This window comes from Rhamphochromis sp. 'chilingali' (genome assembly GCF_963969265.1).
Source record: "Rhamphochromis sp. 'chilingali' genome assembly, chromosome: 6".
Classification (NCBI taxonomy): domain Eukaryota; kingdom Metazoa; phylum Chordata; class Actinopteri; order Cichliformes; family Cichlidae; genus Rhamphochromis; species Rhamphochromis sp. 'chilingali'.
The window spans coordinates 35,275,728-35,295,293 of NC_137933.1; the positions used below are offsets into that span (position 1 = coordinate 35,275,728).

Genomic DNA, 19,566 nt, shown 5'->3' on the forward strand with positions numbered 1-19,566 from the left:
ACATTCATATGAAACCCACTTAGATTTTATCTTGCATGCTTGCCAGAGTAAGGAAATAAAAGCTCACGTGAATTAGAACGCAAGTCAATGTAAAATATTAAAATGTAAAATAAGGAAGAGCCCGTTTTGTTGATCTTCTGTGATGGAGGAGACAAATCTATTGTGAGTGATGGTATGTGAACTTCATGCATCAAGATGTACTCTGGTGACCTTGCCTCTACTGTCCTCTACAGGCTGAGAAAGAGGCTTCCAATTGCATGACAAGCGGTGAAGGAAATGAGATAATCTCTTTCAGTCTCCTGCCTTTCTCTTACTGACATGGTTCTTAAATTGTTTCATGTTGTTTTTCCTGATCCCGTTTGCACGGCAGGGGGTGGAGCTGTTAAGTGAGAAGTCTGTCACGAAGTGAAACACACACACACACGTAACAGACACTGATATATGTGTGTGTGCGTGTGTGTGTCTGTGTAAATGCATATATATTTAAAAAAAAGTTTTATATATATATATATATATATATATATATATATATATATATATATATATATATATATATATATATATATATATATATATATATAAAAATAAATAATATGTGTGGTGAACCAGATCACGGCACAAATCAAACATATTTCACAATCTCTTAAGTTGTGCACCCCACAAGCTCAAACAGGCCCTCGCTGTCAGCCTGCACTCTATAATTATCCCTACAGCTCTGTACCCCAAGACATTTCACCTCTGACCTCTAATTGTTACACCTTTCATAATAACATGCAGCCACGTGATGGTTCAACAGTCAGCGCTGAACATAATGATGAGCACCAGCCTGTACATGAATGCTAGGATAATTCATGTATGCTCAAAAACATGGAGAAATATAAACACCTTCTAAGTATGTGATGGTTTGGTGGCAGGGCCCTTTGATCAGGTAAGTAAAAACCTGGGTGGGATTCACAAAGCAAATTAAAGAACGCAACGCTTTGCTTTGAGAAAGCACCATCTGAGAATTAGCACCCTCTGCTGGTGGCACTGAATAAATCCACACTTGGTTTGAAAGTCAGAATCATCTTTATTTGGCCAAGTTTGTGCACACAAGCAGGGAATTTGAGTCTGGCTATACTCTTTTTAGTGGTGAGTAGTTAGTGCACTATGTCTCAGAAGGTTTCTGGATTTCAAACTACTGTTGGCTGGGTCTTTCTTTGTGAGTTGTGCCTGTGTCTGTTTTTCACAATTACTCAACCTTGCTTTTTCAGTGCAGCAACAGTGCATGTTAGAGTTGGAATTGGTATGAGTGTAGTCTGTTTTTTACCCAGTGTCATCTGGGACAGGCTCCAACCCCCTTGGGACATAAATTGAAAGAGTATGAGTATGAGTGGGCTATAAATTTGGCAATTGCTATTAATCCATTTATGGCACAAAACCCCCCAGGTTGTCTTATCAAACTGAATTGGTGATTATTATGTTATTATTATTATTATTATACACATTTATTCATCACCAAAATCATCCAGATGAAAATACTAGAGTCTCAAATTAGTTTATTGAGTTTTCCATTGTAATGTACTTATAGTGGACACATTTTAAACTGTGTTCATATTTTCATATGGGGAGGATAAATCCTGATAGCGATGCTTCTGGTTGCTCCTAGCAACCTTGTTAAAACATTTTTCATATAAAAATTTTATTATGCTGAACTGAAGTAAAATAGACCATTTAGGGCGATTATTAGCTGTTTTATATTTGTGTATATATTATTGCTCTGTGTAATTTGAGAATTCTGCATAGTGTGCTGTATCTAGAGTTAGAGCTCCTGGCTCTACTCTTTTGGGACCTCTTGGGCTTTAATTTCCACATCTGCTTTATTTTGTTGTGCTCCTTCTTCCTGATGTCTAGGAAATTGTCTAGGAAATTATCAATCCTTTAGCACATAAACACAGTATAGTGATCAGTATAAGGTGAAGAAAGCTGCTTCTGGTCAGATGGAAAAAAAACACACAAACACAGAAGAGTGGATTTGGCAAAATGAAATGGCTGGCGGTGGACAGATGTAAGGGTATCAATGGTTACAATAAACAGCATGAATGTTGTGTCACAAGACACGATAAGATAAGATAAGATAAGTTTCTTTTCACTAACTCATCTACCAAGGCATTTTAGAGAGTATAGCAGCTGTGGCAGTTTGTCTTATAACAACAGCTGTAATCTCGACATTTCGACTTTACTCTCAAAATAATCAGTAATATATATGTTTTTTAACATGGCTCTCATTCTCCTCTGTAACTTTTGCTACATGCTTTGTTGAAAACCAACTAATTATTACATCTTTTGAAACTGATGGACAACAAATTCAAATGGAAAACTACAAAATAACTACATTAAGACAAACCTTGACAAGCACTCAGTTTACCCTTTTCATAATTTACTTAAAAAAATAAAATAAAATAGAATAAAATGAAATAAAATAAAATAAAATAAAATAAATGACCAGCCGTCTTCTTGTCTGTCTTGCTGGCTCATCCTCCAATTTTAAAAGATGTTCAACATTCTTCTTGAACATGTTCATAATGAACCCATTAAACAAGTGAGTTTAAAGATTATTATGTGTCCATTTTTTACTTTTTAAAATCATTTACATCACTTCATATTATTGCTAAGTGGTACATATCAGGTGATTTCTATGTGTTAAATGTTTTTTCTATTAAAATTGATCTTCTTTAATTTTAATTTTAACAATACCATACTCATATATCTTTATTTTCTGAAGACCCCCTCAGAGGTTAGCTGCACAGTCAGTGTTCATGGCTGGATGCCACAGGCAGGTGCTGAGGAGGGTAACAGCGCAGGGCCTGGGTCCTCATACCAGTGCCCTGGAGGCAAACTGTGAGTGGCACAGCAGAGCTTTCATGAACAGACTCAGAAACAGGAAGAGATTTAGACGATAAAGTCGGTCGTTTGAAGTGGTTCTGCTCAGAGGCACAGCTCAGAGACTCAGACATAAAGGCTCACGCGGCATCTTTCTCACTCCATGTCCTGCACGCACACCCTTCACTCTCACATCCACTTGAAAGGCAGCAAAACAGCGCTTGCAGTGGTCAAAGCATCAGATTTCAAAATTTAGGTTGCTCTCTTTTACTGTCTGTACCATTGTTGAAGTTCAAGCAAGGCTCATCCCAGCCATAAGTTTAGGAATTATGTACACGCTAACATTTTGACCGCCAGCATCCGTTATCCTCTAAGCAAAGAGTCAGGATTGATATGTTGTTTGCTGGGATCAAGTAATTGTTACTTTGAGGTGGACGTTAGAGGTCAGGTATTAAGCATGTGATCTCCTTTTCCAGAGCCCCACTCTACAAAATCTGCTTCCCCGCTGTTATGAGGAGGACTGTCCAGAGAGATTCCCCGCTGCTCCCCAAACACCTTCTCTTGCAGTTCGATTATGTCATTTCGGATGTCAGCCATCATTAGCAAAAGAAAGTCGAAGGAGCCAGGTGGACCCTAGAGACAGGCGAGAAATTGATTGGTTAGTTAATTAATTGTGCACATGCAGCCTGAAAATAAAGGAAAAGCTGAAAGCCCCCGAAACAGTGCAGCTCCTTGAATGGTCACTAAATCATTACTCCAAATGTCAGTTAGCCCCCATAACTAGTTTACCCTTTACATCACAGCTGTAAGCTCACTCTTTTAAATTTATTCTAGACTTAAATATATGGGGTTGCAGCCACAAAGGGATTTAGCAAGTAGCTGTCTGCTAGTATGTACCACCTTTTGCCCATGTTTGTGGCATTTGTTCCTTTTAAAACATGTTCAGTGAAATTATCTGATGAATAATGTGGACTAATATTACAACAGACCAAAAAGTCTGTGTTCCAGTTTTCATGGTTAATTTTTAGCATGTTATTTTTATGCTACATTGCACTTATTAGCAGGTACTGAGTGTCTGACTGATGCACACTTAAGGTGTATGGATGCAGCTTGTTAACCAACCTTGCCAGACTTTGTTTTTTTTAACCCTCTTATCCAAATATGATCACTTCTAGCACCTAAAACGCTTAGACTAAAGCTTTACACCAGGGCTTCGTAAACAAGTAGGTGATTTCACAGTGGCTATGTCTATCATTGATATAGTGTGTTATAATCCATACATCTATAATAACTTACAGGTGGGCCTCTGGGACCTGGAGCTCCTCTGTCACCCTGTAGATGAGAAACAGCACACATTGATTGAGTTTTAACCTTTTAAACTGTATTCAGCTTGCTTGCTTCCATGGACAATAAGACTCATAACAGGGTGTACTGTAGCTTCATGCATGGGAAGAGCATCAGTGGTGAGTTTAAATGTCAGAATGGTGAGACGAGGTATAAGAAACAGTTAAAAAACAAAAAAACGTAATAAATGTTGTTAAGTTTGCTTTTCAGAGCAGGGTCTATTAAGAGTGCATTTGAAATGTGTGAGCCAGACACAGACAGGCACAAGATGGCGACTGGCGATGGTGACACAAAAGCATACAAAGACACATAAGCAAAATAAAGTTGCTATAACAACCTTTAATCCATCTCTTCCTGGCGCCCCGGGTGGTCCCTGTATAAACGATTGAGAGATGGGTTTAAGAACAGCAGGTTTTCTTTTAATCACAGCAACAGTTACCTGCTTAAACTATTATCATACAGTTCATCTATTCATCTTTGAGCTACCTCTTTCCAGTGATGCAGTACTGGTGTCTGACACAGAACAGATTTTTTTCAAGACATAGCAAGTTTGCTAGTTCCAAGTAGTGACTACTGATATCAGTGACTATTGGAGGCTCTGCTGCAAAAAAAGACTCATAAATTGCAGGTACAGTCTTCAGATTCATAGTGAATAGCAACTTATGCTGCCAACATTACTTGTAGGATTTGGTTGCTAATCCGCTGAAAATGGATTAATAATACGTCTCTACAAACATCAAGACAGAACTGGCTCGCGGTGTACACTTTCCAAATATTTGTCCAATGTCGCTGCGCCAGTGGAAAAGGGTTATTAGCTTTATGAGCTGATTGAAGTGGGAGGTAAAGCCTGTAAGAACACCTAAATTATGGTGCCAGTTTCTTTCCTTACCACTGGCCCCCTGCGGCCTCTCTTTATGTGCTTTAGGTCAGGCTCTGGACCCATAGGTCCCATGTCTCCCCGAGGGCCAGGAGGTCCAGGAGGGCCCCTCTCCCCAAGGTCACCTCTCATTCCAGGTTGCCCTGGGTGTCCTGGTAGAGACAGAAGAAAAATATTAACCTCAGTGGAGTCTGGCATCCCAACAGCATGGGCTGAGAATACTTTTAAGGTCTGTTATTATGAGCGAACATCATCTGTTCAGAACATTTCATTTGATTATTTTCCAGTAAATCTATTAGGTAAATAGCCAAAATATTTGCCACTGTAATACAGTGTCTGTAACTAGAGGTGGATCTGTCTCTAGGATTTCCATCAGTTTCATATTACCTGGGACGCCAGGAGCTCCTGGAGGGCCAGGAAGACCAGAAAGGCATGGGCCATCAGGTTTTTTTCCTGCTCGTCCCAGACTTGGTTTATTACTGCTGTTGGCCAAGCCAGGTACCTTCAAAAGAATAGAAGAAAGTTTAAACTAAAATGAATTTAAAGGTCAGACGTGTGGTCCAACACAGTTTGACTTTGAATAATTGAATAATTTCTTTAACATCCTCAGTTTTTTATGCAACTATTAAGTCTTGCTCACTTTTTAGCCATCATCATTTACAATAAATGGTCTGATTGACTGACTGAAAGAGTTCATGCTTGAATGCTTGATTCAGTCATTTGGTTTAACTGCTATTACATAAAGATGTTACCTGGTTGGGTGAGTGTGTATTTCCCAGCTTGAGTTTCAGCTGCAGTAAACTATTTTTCATGTTCATAAAATCTTGACAGGTGAATGAGCAGGTACCAGAACTCATCAAGGTATCTGACTTCCCTGATGAGCTCACTGCAAGAAAAAAACAAGGAAATAAAATTCTCAAACTGTACTGCATGCTGTTAAGTTAAATAACAGAAGAAAGAAGTTCAGTCAATTTTTTTGAATTCATGTGAGTTTAAATACCACCACAAGCAGTACTGTAATTGTAATTGTAATTACTGTAATTGATTTTTGTTTTCGTGTTCTTACTTTTTTTCTTTGTCTCTCTTTTATGTCTGTCTCTTAACTTCCATTTTTCCACTGTCCACATTTTTCATGGTTATTTCCTTCTGTATTTTGCCTTCACCTGTGTCTGATCTCCATCTTTTCAACCCTGGGTTTATATCTTCCTGTCTTCCCTCTATCAGTTGCCAGTGTGTTTGCTCTGTGTTTGTTTTTCCTGTTGTAACTCATGCTCCTGTTTTTGGTTTGGTTTTATTTTCATTCTTTAACCTTGTGTTTCTTTCTTTTTAAAAAAAAGTTTTTGATGTTTTTTTGCATCACCTAATAAAACGGGTTCTTGTCATTTACTTTCCTGGCTTTGCATCCTAAGTTTGTCATGCATCTACTCACAGTTGCAGTTATTCAAACAACCTTCTTCTGTTCAACCTCACATAAAATCTCACATCTATCTTTGTTATAACATAATCTGCCCTACCACCAGCTGGAAGCGATATCTTATTTAAAACAGCCAAAGGCCTAAAAGAATCTGCTACAAGTTCTGTTTACAGCGATCAATTTATTTATAAGCACATCTGAAAACACCAAAGGTTGACCAAAGCGCTCTACAACTAAAATGAACGAAACAGAGCAGGAAAAATAGAAGACAAACATGAAAAAAAACCATAAAGCTCAAAATGATGCGATGATGAGTGGCACAGAAACTTACAGTTGTGTATGGCAATGCAAGAGCGTTGATCCGATGCAAGTATGTAACCACTGCGACAGCGACACTCAAAGCTGCCCACTGTGTTCACACACTCCTGGTCACACAGACTGCTGCTTGGGGCCTCACACTCATCAATGTCTGCATATTTTTGTGTGATAGAGACAGAAAGGGGAAGAAAGTAGTAAAGATAAAGTTAGTTTACAGTAAATCTCAAGTAAAATTTGAATGTTTAATTCCTACACTTACACATAGTAATTTCTGTCCATTTGTGTGTTTTCAGGTTAATCTTTTATTGTAGAATTTGAAAGATGAAAGTCACTTTGAGGTGTTAAATGCAATTAAGAGCTTTTTAGAATTACTTTTCCAGGTCCTGGTCTAAGCCCAGAAAGCTGATGGTAATAGAGAGAAAATGTTTTGCTGCACAAAACCACAAGAGGGAGCTATTTCACCTGTTTAGTTCCAAACCACACTTGTTACTTAGATCACTTTCAAGAATAAAGACGTGTGGTGCAGTGAATGACAAATAGCCTATGCAAAAGCATAGTTAATTGTTTTTTCCCAGAGATAATGAAAACTGACCCAGGCAGTATGGAGATTTGTGGTTGCGGTGTCTTTCTCGGTCAAAGCGATATCCAGGATAGCATGTGCAGACAACTCGTCCAAAGTTATCAGTGCACTGCTGCTCGCAAGGTGACGCAGCACACACATCCACACCTATGAAGAGGAGTGTGGTGTGAGCATTTTATACAGCTTCATTACTGCTTTGTTTCATTCATAGAGTTTCAGAACAAGTAAAGAAACATCTCAAAAAGGGTTTATACATATCACAGTAGGATGGGTGTAACACAAGCAAAACATTTACTGGCACAGTCTGAAATATTATCATGTAACTCATATCTGTAACTATCTGAAGTTTCCTCCATATTCAACACAAACAATTTGTGGACAAGAGATTTTTTTTTCATAACCTTACATCAGTGCAGACTCTGCATGGCTTTATTCAATTTCATTAAGTTCATGTTTTACAGTATCTAATCACAATGAATGTTGGAGTTTATATACGCCACTGCAACCTAGAGTTGCTTGCTTGTTATTCTGCTGTTTATATGTATTTCCCCATCGTGGGAGGGGCTGTCAAAGCAGAGACACCCAGACCTCCCTCTCCCCAAACACCTCCTTCAGCTCTTCTAAGGGTGAAACAAGGAAACCAGGCACGAGACGTAATGTCTCCAGTATGTCCTGGGTATGCTCCAGGGTCTCCTCCTGGTAGAACATATCCAAAACACTTCATCTAAGAGGCACCCAGGAACCACCTCAACTGGCTCCATATAATGTGATAGAGTAGCAGCTCTCCTCTGAGCTCCTCCTGAATGACTGAGCCTTTAACCCAATCTTTAAGCCTGCGACTAGTCACACTAAGTCTAGGATTTCATCTAATAAGTGTATTGTCAGATTTTCAACAGAGTAGTTCATGTCGTAGTTAGTATAGAATATAACTGAAATCCTACAGCAGCCTGCATTAAACTTGTGTGCTATTAGGCCAAAGGAACCATTAAACTGAAACATTAAAATGCAGTTATTTGATCTCTTCTCTGGGTTTCTGTGCCTCACTTATAGCCTCTGGCTGGAGCTGTAAGCACCACAGCATTTAAAGATTTTAATGGCATGTCAAGCAAAGTTAAGCACTGATTTATTTTGTTTATATACTTTATTATAATTTTATTGTTGCTCAAGTTGACTCAAGTTCAAATTTTAACCTGCTGTAAGAAACATACTACAGATATGATCATATCTATTGTCTATCTTCAGTCTCTCCTTATATATCAGCTATTCACAAATAATTTAGGGAAGCATTCGTTCTTCGTGGGGTCATGGAAGAACAGCACCGTCTAGTGTCTGATGCTAATTACTGTTACCATCTGGAAGCACAGGATTACAGTTTTAGAAAGAAACGAAATTGTTTAGCAATGCTTTTCACCAGCCCGTGAGAACATGGCCATGAAAGCTGACAACTTTCACAAGAATCAGATGTTTGTTATGGAAAATCACAGTTGTCAGTTGTCTTTGCCAAGACATATTATTTTTTATGTGCCGTTTGTTTCAGGTGACTGAAGTGTTTGAAACATGTGGATCCAGATGTGAGAGTTTATGAGCAAAACTTATGCGATGGAGCAAATGGTTTACCTACTTTCAGGTATGCACTGGCCCATCACAAATCTGAATCCTTTACAGCACTTCCTCCTGAAAGAAGACAAGGAGAATATTCAATGCCAATTTCAGATCAGCTGGGAAAGCCATTTTATTTTATTTTTTTATACATGAGAAGAGTGATACCGCCGTTATATGTTTGATAAATAAAAAGCCGTACCCAGATGTTGATTTGCTCAGAGAGAAACAGAAAACCTCCATATGTAATAAAAAGTCTGCAAACCAGCACTTCTACAGTCAAACCAAATGTTTCAGTTGATGTTGACTTTGTTACATATTGGATCACGTAATCAGACAATTACAGAGTGGTAAATGAAACAGGAAAAACAGGATAACTGCTGTGATGAATCTGCATTTTAACTGTGTAGCGCATTGCACTGATGAAAAACAGGCCTGCATGATGCACTTTTCTATATAAATGTGATTTGTTGCCCATCAAGTAGAAATGGCTGTTTTAATTAGTAAAGAGCCAAGAAGCAAAATCTGCTTAGTAGAGTCAAAAAATCTTTGCTTCAGAGAGCAGTAATTAAATTGAATAATTTCAGCACTGCAGTTTTATAAGTTTGTTGCTGTTCACGTGAACTTTGTAAAATAAAAAATATTTGGAAAGTGTACACCGCGAGCCAACTGTTGTAGTATTTAAACAGTGTATAAGTGTATAAGTGCAGCTGAAGATAAACGTGAGGACAACAATGACATCCTGCCACCCTCACTGACAACTAACACATCATCATTTAGAACAGCGGTCCCCAACCTTTTTTGCGCCACGGACCGGTTTATGCCCGACAATATTTTCATGGACCGGCCTTTAAGGTGTTGCGGATAAATACAACAAAATAAAACTAGTACCGGTACCGAAAAAAAGAAGATTTATTCATAACACACGTGAAAAGACCAAGGAAAACCGAGTAAACGATAAAAATGATAACAAAATAACGCTGAAAACCGATAAAAACCCTGAAAACTATACATTTCACACCTGAGCCTCAACTCTCACGGCCCGGTACCAAACGACTCACGGACCGGTACCGGTCTGAGGCCCGGGGGTTGGGGACCGCTGATTTAGAGGAAGGTATTCGGCACTAGCAGCACCAAAACACTAAAAAGTAAAGAGCAGCTTATTTTATATGCATTATTAACCTGCATCAAAACAGTATTGGAAATGAGAGAGGCCATCCTTTACAAATAATAGTAGACTTAGAGTCAACTAACTAACTATTGCAATAATAAATAAACCCAAGAACTCAAGTTCATTTTGGCAATCTGCTGACAATGCTCATTTGTCAGCAGGTCATCAAAGCTGCCTGAGGGCTACTGGTCTGTTTCTCAGTTTCACTACAGTTTTAAAAAAGTAGGTAAAAACAAGCTGCAGTTACTTCTTATTCTGAATTTTAGTCACAGTACTTAAACTATGAATTCATTTAAAAAACAAAAAAAAACAAAAAACAAAACTTGTTTACAGTCTACTTTTGTGATGTAAACTCCTAAAGTCTTGTAGATGCATTTTTCCCTAAGTCAGCATTGCACAAAAATTATTGGGCAAGGAATTTTCTCACACTTGATTTAGGGTGTTTGGAAATGACAGTCGTTCAGCAATCCCACAACAATCCACCACATGTTACAAGCAGCACAGCTGGAAAAAAACAGAGGAAATGGCTCAGAATTTCTAGCAGCACAGCATGCAACAAATATCACACATGCATGCTTGAAAAAACACAGATGAATTCCCAACTCCTATCCCAAAAACTGCAAGCTGTTACCGGAGGGGATTTAGCATGCTGCTTCAGTCAAGGTCCCCTCAAGACAATAAGTTGCTTTTATTTTCCTCCAGCCTCCATGCAGTGTAACCTTAAATCACTATGAGATCCCCCTCCCTCTCTTGAATGAAAAATAACCTATAAAATAGCGAGGCCAGCCTAAACTGATGAGATCCAGATGAGAGTGGCTTTAATCTGCAGCCTGTAGCGTGGAGTGTTGAGAGGGATGTATAAAGCCAGGCTCTGAGCTGAGGTGGAGAAAGGAAAGTGAATACTGAGATGAAGATTGTCACTCATTGCATCAGTCAGTCAATCCATCAATCAATCACTCAGTCAGTGATCTAAGTTGGGCTAATGTGATGCAGATGTACGTCTGAGCAGGAGGGTTTCTTGGATTTATATCGTTGGCATGACAGCAGCTAAAAAGATTATTTAGCTTGAAGATTAAAGTAGATCTGGTTCTGATCAACTTTAGAACAGCTGTAATTTAGGACTACACATATGGCTTAACGACCCTATTTATTTGTTTCAGCAACCCATCGGTTTGTAAAAGTAGAGGAAAACATGGTGCATAACCAAAGAAAAGAAATGGCCCAGTGCATGCATAAAACTACACACATCCCTCTATGCTCTTTTTTCTTTCTCACCCTGAAAACTTATCTGAAATCTTATGACTCCTTCACTTTCTCTTGTTGAAACAATTTAATAATTCTTGAGCTGCTACAGTATGAAGCAACGTGTTATGTAAGCCACTGTTTTTCTCTCCTCTGCTACGTTCTTCCTTCTTGTCTTGATCATTTTTCATTCACGTGCGCTCCTTCTCTCTCATTGGTTGTGCATGTTGACGATCACATATTGAAAGCCAGAGGTGTAGAGTGTCTGGTTCACCACCACCGCAGAGTCAGCTTTAATCCTGAGCTGTTTTTGCAGGTTTGTTTTGTTAGCTATTAGCTGAGTTACCAGCAGACATGTTTTTGGTTGTGGTGTTAATCATTGACTGTTGAGTATTTTTTATTTTAGGACAGAAGGCAGAATCCAAAGAAGCAGTACTTGGCTGGTTCAAGACCTTCACTCTCATTTGTTTGTTTTGGCCAGGGCTTCCATCTCCCTTATTTGTGTTCGGTTTTTGCATCATTAAATTTGCTTTGAACTCCCAACAGCTTGTGGCTTCTCATAGTTTATGGGTTCCTCTGAGCCAGTAATTTAGGGACCGTAACAGCCACTCTGAACTTTACATGTATGGCTTTGACACAATGGGCACTTTCACCCTGTTTACAAATGTTTTTCCCTTGAATTTTAGCCAAGCTGTTCATATTCCCCACAGGGTAAAATCCTGGAACACTTCCTACCTGACAAACTAATTGCATTCCCATAAGCGTCGACTGCTTACTGCTTTTAGAGCTAATTAGGCAATAATAATTGCTTGACAATTTTTGCTGGTGAAATTTTGAGTTGTGTGTGCAACTCTTTTAACATAAGTCACCCATAACACCTTTCTCTGTGCAGATGTGTATACACAAATATGCATAAGGCTGTAGAAGTGTAATTCCAGTGTCTGCTCATTTCAACAACAAACCAAAACAACTGACAAATGTGTGCTGTGTCATGAGTCATCTTAATATAACAGGGAAAAAAAGGTGTCATAAATATAAGAAAGTGTTCATAAAATTAGCTATAAACACAGTGGCATGCAAAGGTCTGGACACATAAGACGCAACTTAGCAAAGAATTAATTCCATAATTGATATAGAGACACTTTGATACTAGAAGCAAGTTTGGAAGGAATAAAATAAAATAGTTTCACCAATAAGATGATACCTAAAATGCTACAAGCCACACACGCTGGCTTGTTTCTGCATGGTGTTCAGTGGGTCCTTAAAAAAAAGAGAAAACGGTGCAAATGGAGGACAAAAGGAGAAGTGGCAAGCCTATAAAAGAACCAACTAAAGAAGATGAACAGTACCTGAAAGTCCTAACCTTAAGAAATAGGAAAAGGAAATCCAGATAAGACCTGAGACAAGACCTGAGAGCTGCATCTGGCCTTTCAGCTGATCCTTCTATTGCCCAACAAAACCTCATCAGAAACGGTCTCACTGGAAGGGTGCAGACCAGGGGAAGGCAGGGGTATTCAAAAAATATAGAATAACTGGAGGTAAAATGAGTAGCAACTTGTCTTATGGACCGATGAAGCCAAATGTGACATTTTGGGGTCAAATCCTTGTCAAAATGTGCAGAAGAGGTTGGTAGAGAAGTACAACAGTAATTGTCTACAGCCATCTGTAAAACATGGTGGCGGCTCTCCCCTGGTTTGGAGCTGCATTGTCAATATGTTTGGAATTAGAAATGCAGAAAAGTATCATCAGATTTTCATTCGCCATGCAATACCATCTAGAAAGCATCTGATAGGCAACAGGTTCATTTTTCAGCACGGCAATGATCCTAAACACACTGCCAATCCAGTAAAAGCTTAGCTGGATAGAAAAACACACAGTGGAATACTACCAGTCATCGACTGGGCTGCTTGGAGCCTGGACCTCAACATTATTGAAGCAGTGTGGGATCATCTTGACAAAGAACAGAACAAAAGTCAGCCAACATCCAAAGAAGAGCTTTGAAATGTCCTTCAAGAAGCTTGGAGAACCATTCCTGAAGACCACTTAAAAAATTACAATAAAGCTTGCTCTAAAGAATTCACGCTGTTGAAGAATAAAGGTGGCCATATTGACTTTCAGGGTTGTTAGAATTGTAAAAACTCTGTTGGTGACTTATATACTCTGTTTCCATGTATGATTGCACATATGCTGCAGCAAGAGTACTGACAGGGACTAGAAAGAGAGAGCATATTTCTCCTATACTGGCTTCCCTTCTTTGGCTATTAAATCCAGATTTAATTCAAAACCCCGCTCCTCACATACAATGTCTTAAATAATCAGGCCCCATCTTATCTTAATGATAAGATAGTACCATATCACCCCATTAGAACGCTTCAGTCTTGCACTGCAGGCTTACTTGTTGTTCCTACAGTATTTAAATGTAGAATGGGAGGGAGAGCCTTCAGTTTTCAGGCCCCGCTTCTGTGGAACCAGCTTCCAGTTTGAAGACAGATCTCTACTTTTAAGATCAGGCTTAAAACTTTCCTTGCTAAAGCATATAGTTAGGGCTGGATCAGGTGACCCTGAATCCTCCCTTAGTTATGCTGCAAAAGGTGTATGTTGCTGGGGGATTCCTATAATGCATTGAGTATTTCTTCTTCACTCACCTTTCTCACTCACAATGTGTTAATAGACCTCTCTGCATTGAATCGTGCTTGTTATTAATCTCTGGCTCTCTTCCACAGCATGTCTTTTGTCCTGTCTTCCTTCTCCCTGAGGCTGGTTCTGCCGCAGGTTTCTTCCTGTTAAAAGGGAGTTTTTTCTTCCCGCTGTCGCCAAAGTGCTTGCTCATTGGGGGTTATATGATTGTTAGGTTTTTCTCTGTATATAGGGTCTACCTTACAATATAAAGCACCTTGAGGCAAATGTTGTTGTGACTTGGTTCTGTTAAATAAAATAAAATTGAATTGAATATTTCTCTGTAAAAGAATAAAAAAAAACTAGGGGTAGCTCAAGTACTGTGTCCTTTATATTTTATCTAATGGTATGTCTTTAAATTTCTTTTTTTGCACATTGTTTACCTGCTTGTAAGTATATTTGACTATGCTAATTTAATTCCAGAACAAAACATATTTTCATGATAATAGTGCTGATAATATGTAAAGTACAGTTGAGCTTTTAAAATGTTGGCAGAACACTTCACAAGTACTTGTTGAATGGCCTAAGATGTTCATAAACCCTCTATCTCCTGTGGAGGTAAACAGTGTTTGAACTTCTCTACCAAGCCCTTGTTTGTCAGTCTTCACCGAAGCATATCCATCACCTTTGATGTGTGTGTTGTATTTGAGGAGTTATGATACAAATGTGTAGAGAAAAAACAAATCTGAATGGTAACAGAATCTGGTCAGCAATAGTGAATACTAACTGAACTCACTGCACATCTGTAAACTGTACATACATAAGCAGCATGTCAGTCTGAGCAGCTCTCCCTTGGGTGTCTCTGGTGGGTGGGACAGTGGAGGCTGAGGCGTCTGGACAAGAAGTTGAGGGTGGAGGAAGAAGTGACCCGTGTGTTTTTGTTTTGGAATGTGAAAGTATGTCGGTCAGCATGACACAGCCTCTAAAACACACCCCATTAAACTGGAATCAGTCTGAGCTTTGTGTGTGTGAATGTAAAGGTTTTAAAGGTTTGTGCGCTGGGAATCTGAGTGTGTTTCTCATTCTCTTCATTATATATAATAGTTTTAGAAGTTGTAGTGTAATTTTGTTGGCAAGAAATGTTTTATATTGGCACCAAATATTAGCAATTAGTGTCATTTAATTAAAAGAAAAAATGTCGGGATCTGCCTGCCAAAAGTCAGACATTGTTAAGCATGCATGCTCATGTCTGTGAGAATATAGAATACATGTGTATATATGGTCTTATGTGCAGGAGAGTCTGTGTGAGGGCTTGGATGCCATCCAGTAATCTTGCAGCCTTTTAATGTCAGTCAGGATTTATAAGCGAACCAAACGATGATGTTAGCAAGCACCCTCTCCGCTTTTTTTCCATGTCCTCTCAGTGCACTTTGCTTCACTCTCCTTATATTCAATCCGTGATTTGAAACACGTCAATTTATATTCAGCCTGTCCTATCAGCATTACTACCGGTACTTGTTGACATAATCTGTCTCGCTCTCTCATCTGCTCAGACTGACATGATGCTGGCCTCCTGTTGCTCTCCAGCCAAGAAACCTGATGAGGTGTCTACCTTTTCCATCTTCATTTCATGCAGATGAATATTGTTCCATCCTCCATAAGACTTGCTGAGGCCAGGAATGGTCACAACCTTTTACAACAACCTTTAAACTGCGGTGTCAATAAGGACCAGCTGTTTGCTGAACTTCAAATGATGCTTCTTTTCCCCCACAGATACTATGAAGAAACCATTAAGGGGACACAACAACTTCCCAAAGAATGTAACTTAACACAAAGTGTCCCATTTTAACAAATCCTTTTGTCCAGAGTAGGAAGCAACAGTGTCCACATGTATGGACTATTTGGACCTCAAAAAATGAATCCTGTCAACTTTAGTAATATTCTCAATGTTCCTTTAGCCCTACAAAAAGCAGCTAAATGCAATGACAGAGGTCACATGACTTGTAAACAACTAAGACATCAACAGCACATTAACCGTCATGATCATCCAACAACTTTCTCAAACATTAATTAAAGTTATGGCCACGTGAAGCTGACCAACAAATAGAGACATATTTTCACATGCAGCCAATTTAGAATCAAAAATTAAACTAACAAATATCTCTTTGGACAGTGGGAGAAAACATGGAAAAGCTCCAGCTGACCAGTAGGTTAGAAGCCAGAAACCTCTTGCTGTGAGGTGACAGTGCTAGAAAAATGATACCTGAAAACTCCTGGGCTTCCTACTACCTGATCACCAACAGCATGCTTGTGTGCTAAAATAAGATGGTAAAAAATAAAACTGCCAAACATGTTCATGTGGGCATTGTTACAGGCATTGCTAAAGTGTGGAAATATTGTGGATCTATATTTGCAGAGTACTGTTTATATGTGATAGTTTATCTCTTTACTGTGATAGGAGCTGTGCCAGTTAGAGCCACTTGCCTGCAGCACACAAGAGTTCAGTTTTGGCCCCTTTCAGCTTCCAGAATTTTATAACACTTTGAAAAAGACAGCAGCATTATAAGAACATCGTACTACGGTGGCCCTGAGAGTCCAAACGGACTGCAACTTAAGAAAACACCAGCAATAAGAAAAATGCTGCAAAAGCACACAAAGCACAATGGAAATGGGAAAAACGACAACGGAAATAGGAAAAAACACAAGGGAAGTGTTTCTGGGGAGACAATAACCTGAAGGACCAGTTGCAGGAACCCAAAACATGGTAGTGTTTTATCATGATTCATATAATACTGATGACGTATTTCTAGGCTAATAGTTAGGCTAACTAAGCTGTAGTGCCTCTTCACCTCACTGTGCAATACCTTTGTGCAATACTTTTGTAAATAGTCAATGGTGCAAATAGACCACAATACTTGAAATGTGCAATTCACTTGTATTTTTATTTTTATTCCTATTTATTCTATTTATCCCCCTTCGTATATTTTATTTATATTTGTCTCTGTATTTATATATGTGTGTGTGTGTGTGTATATATATATATATATATATATCATTCTGTAACTGTAACTTCTGTCGGTGCTGTGTTTTTGGAAACCGAATTTCCCAGAGGAGCCCACCAGAGGGATTAATAAAGTTCTATCTTATCTTATCTTATCTAACACACTTACCTCTCATCTTTTCTTTCCTCACAAAACCAATAGATCCTCCTCTTCTTTTAAGTGTCTTCCAGCACAATTCTTAGCATATTTTAGTTCCTGCAACTGGTCCGTCGGATTATCTCCCCAGAAACACTTCCCTTGTGCTTTTGAAAATCTGTTGTTTTTTTCCCCATTTGTGTTTTGTTTGCTTTGTAACCTTAGTAGATCAAAATATGGACCTACAGTACTGGTAATTGCCAATAAGTATTATTACTTGTATCCCATAAAGCACACAAATACAAATGAAAGTACAGTTTCATAATTTTCTTAAGAAATAGCAAATAGCTTTTCTTCAAGTGTTTTCTTAACAGTCATAAACAATGAATCTACTAAAACAAATAAGCAGCTGTTACGACCCCCTCTGCTAGGCGTCAGGGAGGGAGTAACATACACGAGCCCCCCAACACAAAACTGAGTAAAGCAAAAGGTTTTAATTACAAACTTTAAACAGAAAACCGACAGGGCTGTGCAACAGACCACTGGGCAGACAATTATTACATAAAGAAAGAACAGTCACGAGTAAAAGTTAAAGGGTAACTAAGGCAGGCTGGCCGCACACAAAATAAAAGCTAGGGTTTTAACTAAGGCAAGCCAGCTTCACAAAATCCTACTCACAGCCAGCTAGCAGCTCAAAACTCTAATCAGGCTAAGTTTAAAGCATGCACCAAGGTTCGACAAAGTTCAGCAATATGAACAAGTTCAACAAAGATCGACGAGGGAGGCACGAAGGGCAAACTGCATGTTCAGTCCTAAGCAGCAGCCACTGAGTGAAGGACTTCCAGCCTTTTGTAGCCACAGGTGGGTACGATCAGCCACTGATTGCCTCTTGGAGCATCACGGGATCCCGGGGCAGCCAATCGTCCGTGTGGTCTGGCACACTTCATTCTGCATAAGAGAGGGTTGGCATGGGTCTCCCAGTAACCAATCACACACACGAGTCCTGGAACACATTGATTTACCTAGAGGAAGGTGGGGCCACCTGAGGCCGGAGGCCGTAACAGCAGCCACAACACTGCAGTGTTGAAAAGATTTTTAATGAAAGCTAGGAATAAACTGATCAGTTTTCCACTGTTATTGTGTTGGATAGAAAAGTTTATATTAAAGGTGCAGCATGATTTGGATGTTTATGTTTTCATTATCTGTTCTGCCCTATGAAGTTAGCTTACAGGAACCCATGGCCTTGTTACGACCCCGGTTCACCCACAACTCACTAACAGGCCTACATGTACTGCTTCGTGTTAGCTGGCCTACGCTACTGACATTTCTGGCTCTCCAAGTCTACAATAAAATATAAATACTTTATCTTGTAATTAGTAGTATTAAGAAAATACATGGGTGATAGAGAGGTCTGGACAGGATTTGGGCAACCTCTTTTGGCTTTTGTTGATATACTGTCAGTGCGGATGTAATTAACTGTGACAGCTGGCTGCTGTTTTTGACAGCTTGTGTATCTAGAGGACAATTAATTACCATACACAAATCATTGGAATTCAATTGGGCACTACATGGTTTGTGCTTATCCAATAAAAGACCTTGATTAATGATCTGTGATTGATACTCACACATCCTGCAGACAAGATTCCCCAAATTCTTGTTAATTTTGGGAGGTTGAAAGAGAGCAATGCAAAATCTATTAAAAAAAAAAAAGACTCAACGGTGTCTGTTGATAGTTTAGCTTTGTTTAAATGTTTAAATGCAACCTCCAGGAGGTCATAACTTCTCCATATTATAGCATACAAACTTTGGTTCTGTCCATCTTCTCCAAACAGTCAATTTTGCTGCGGGTGGCTGACCCGTCAGCTTCCTGCCCAGCATGGGGTACAGGCAGGGCCATGTAGGATCCCAGCCTGCTGTGGGAGCTGTTGCCAAAACCAGCATGGCGGCATTGGAAGAAACTCGAGGACAGTTTCCAGAGGCAGGCCTTGGGGTAGATCATTTTACACTGAAGATTATGTACTTTAGCAAGGGGTCTCCTTCCAAGAGGGGAATGTTCATTGTTATGTTTTTAAATCCGACAGTACCTTGATTTATTTTTGCATTTACAGGTGGGAAAGTTCTGCAGAGGATATTACTTGTAGCACATAGAGAGAACAGTGGTCCCGACAGTAGGTCAGTGCGTGTATGACACTTACCATGAATATTGCTCCAGTCACTGTGCATTACAACTGCCTTTCATTTAACTGAGTGCTATTGTTTTGCAGAGTTTATACAGGGAAGAATGGGTAATAGGTCTTAGCATTGTCTTTGGAAATGAGTCTCATTTTATTTCCCATATCTTGCCTCAAGGTGCCAAGATATGTGATGAACTGAGGCAGATGCTAAGATGTGGCAGGAAATATCAAG

General features: G+C 39.2%; 1 protein-coding gene across 2 annotated transcripts in view; it reads right to left on the reverse strand.

Moving 5' to 3' along the window:
- Positions 1-1,064: 1,064 nt before the first annotated feature.
- The window catches only part of LOC308398875 (collagen and calcium-binding EGF domain-containing protein 1-like), a 39,841-nt gene continuing 21,339 nt past the window's right edge, over positions 1,065-19,566 (reverse strand). For both annotated transcript variants that reach the window (XM_080885742.1, XM_080885743.1), the window contains 9 exons: positions 9,017-9,069; positions 7,408-7,542; positions 6,829-6,966; positions 5,836-5,969; positions 5,471-5,585; positions 5,096-5,235; positions 4,544-4,579; positions 4,159-4,194; positions 1,065-3,495 (listed from right to left, as the gene is read on the reverse strand). In XM_080885742.1, the coding sequence (XP_080741868.1) occupies positions 3,307-3,495; positions 4,159-4,194; positions 4,544-4,579; positions 5,096-5,235; positions 5,471-5,585; positions 5,836-5,969; positions 6,829-6,966; positions 7,408-7,542; positions 9,017-9,069 (976 nt within the window). In that variant the 3' untranslated portion in view covers positions 1,065-3,306. The remainder of the gene's footprint in view (positions 3,496-4,158; positions 4,195-4,543; positions 4,580-5,095; positions 5,236-5,470; positions 5,586-5,835; positions 5,970-6,828; positions 6,967-7,407; positions 7,543-9,016; positions 9,070-19,566) is intronic.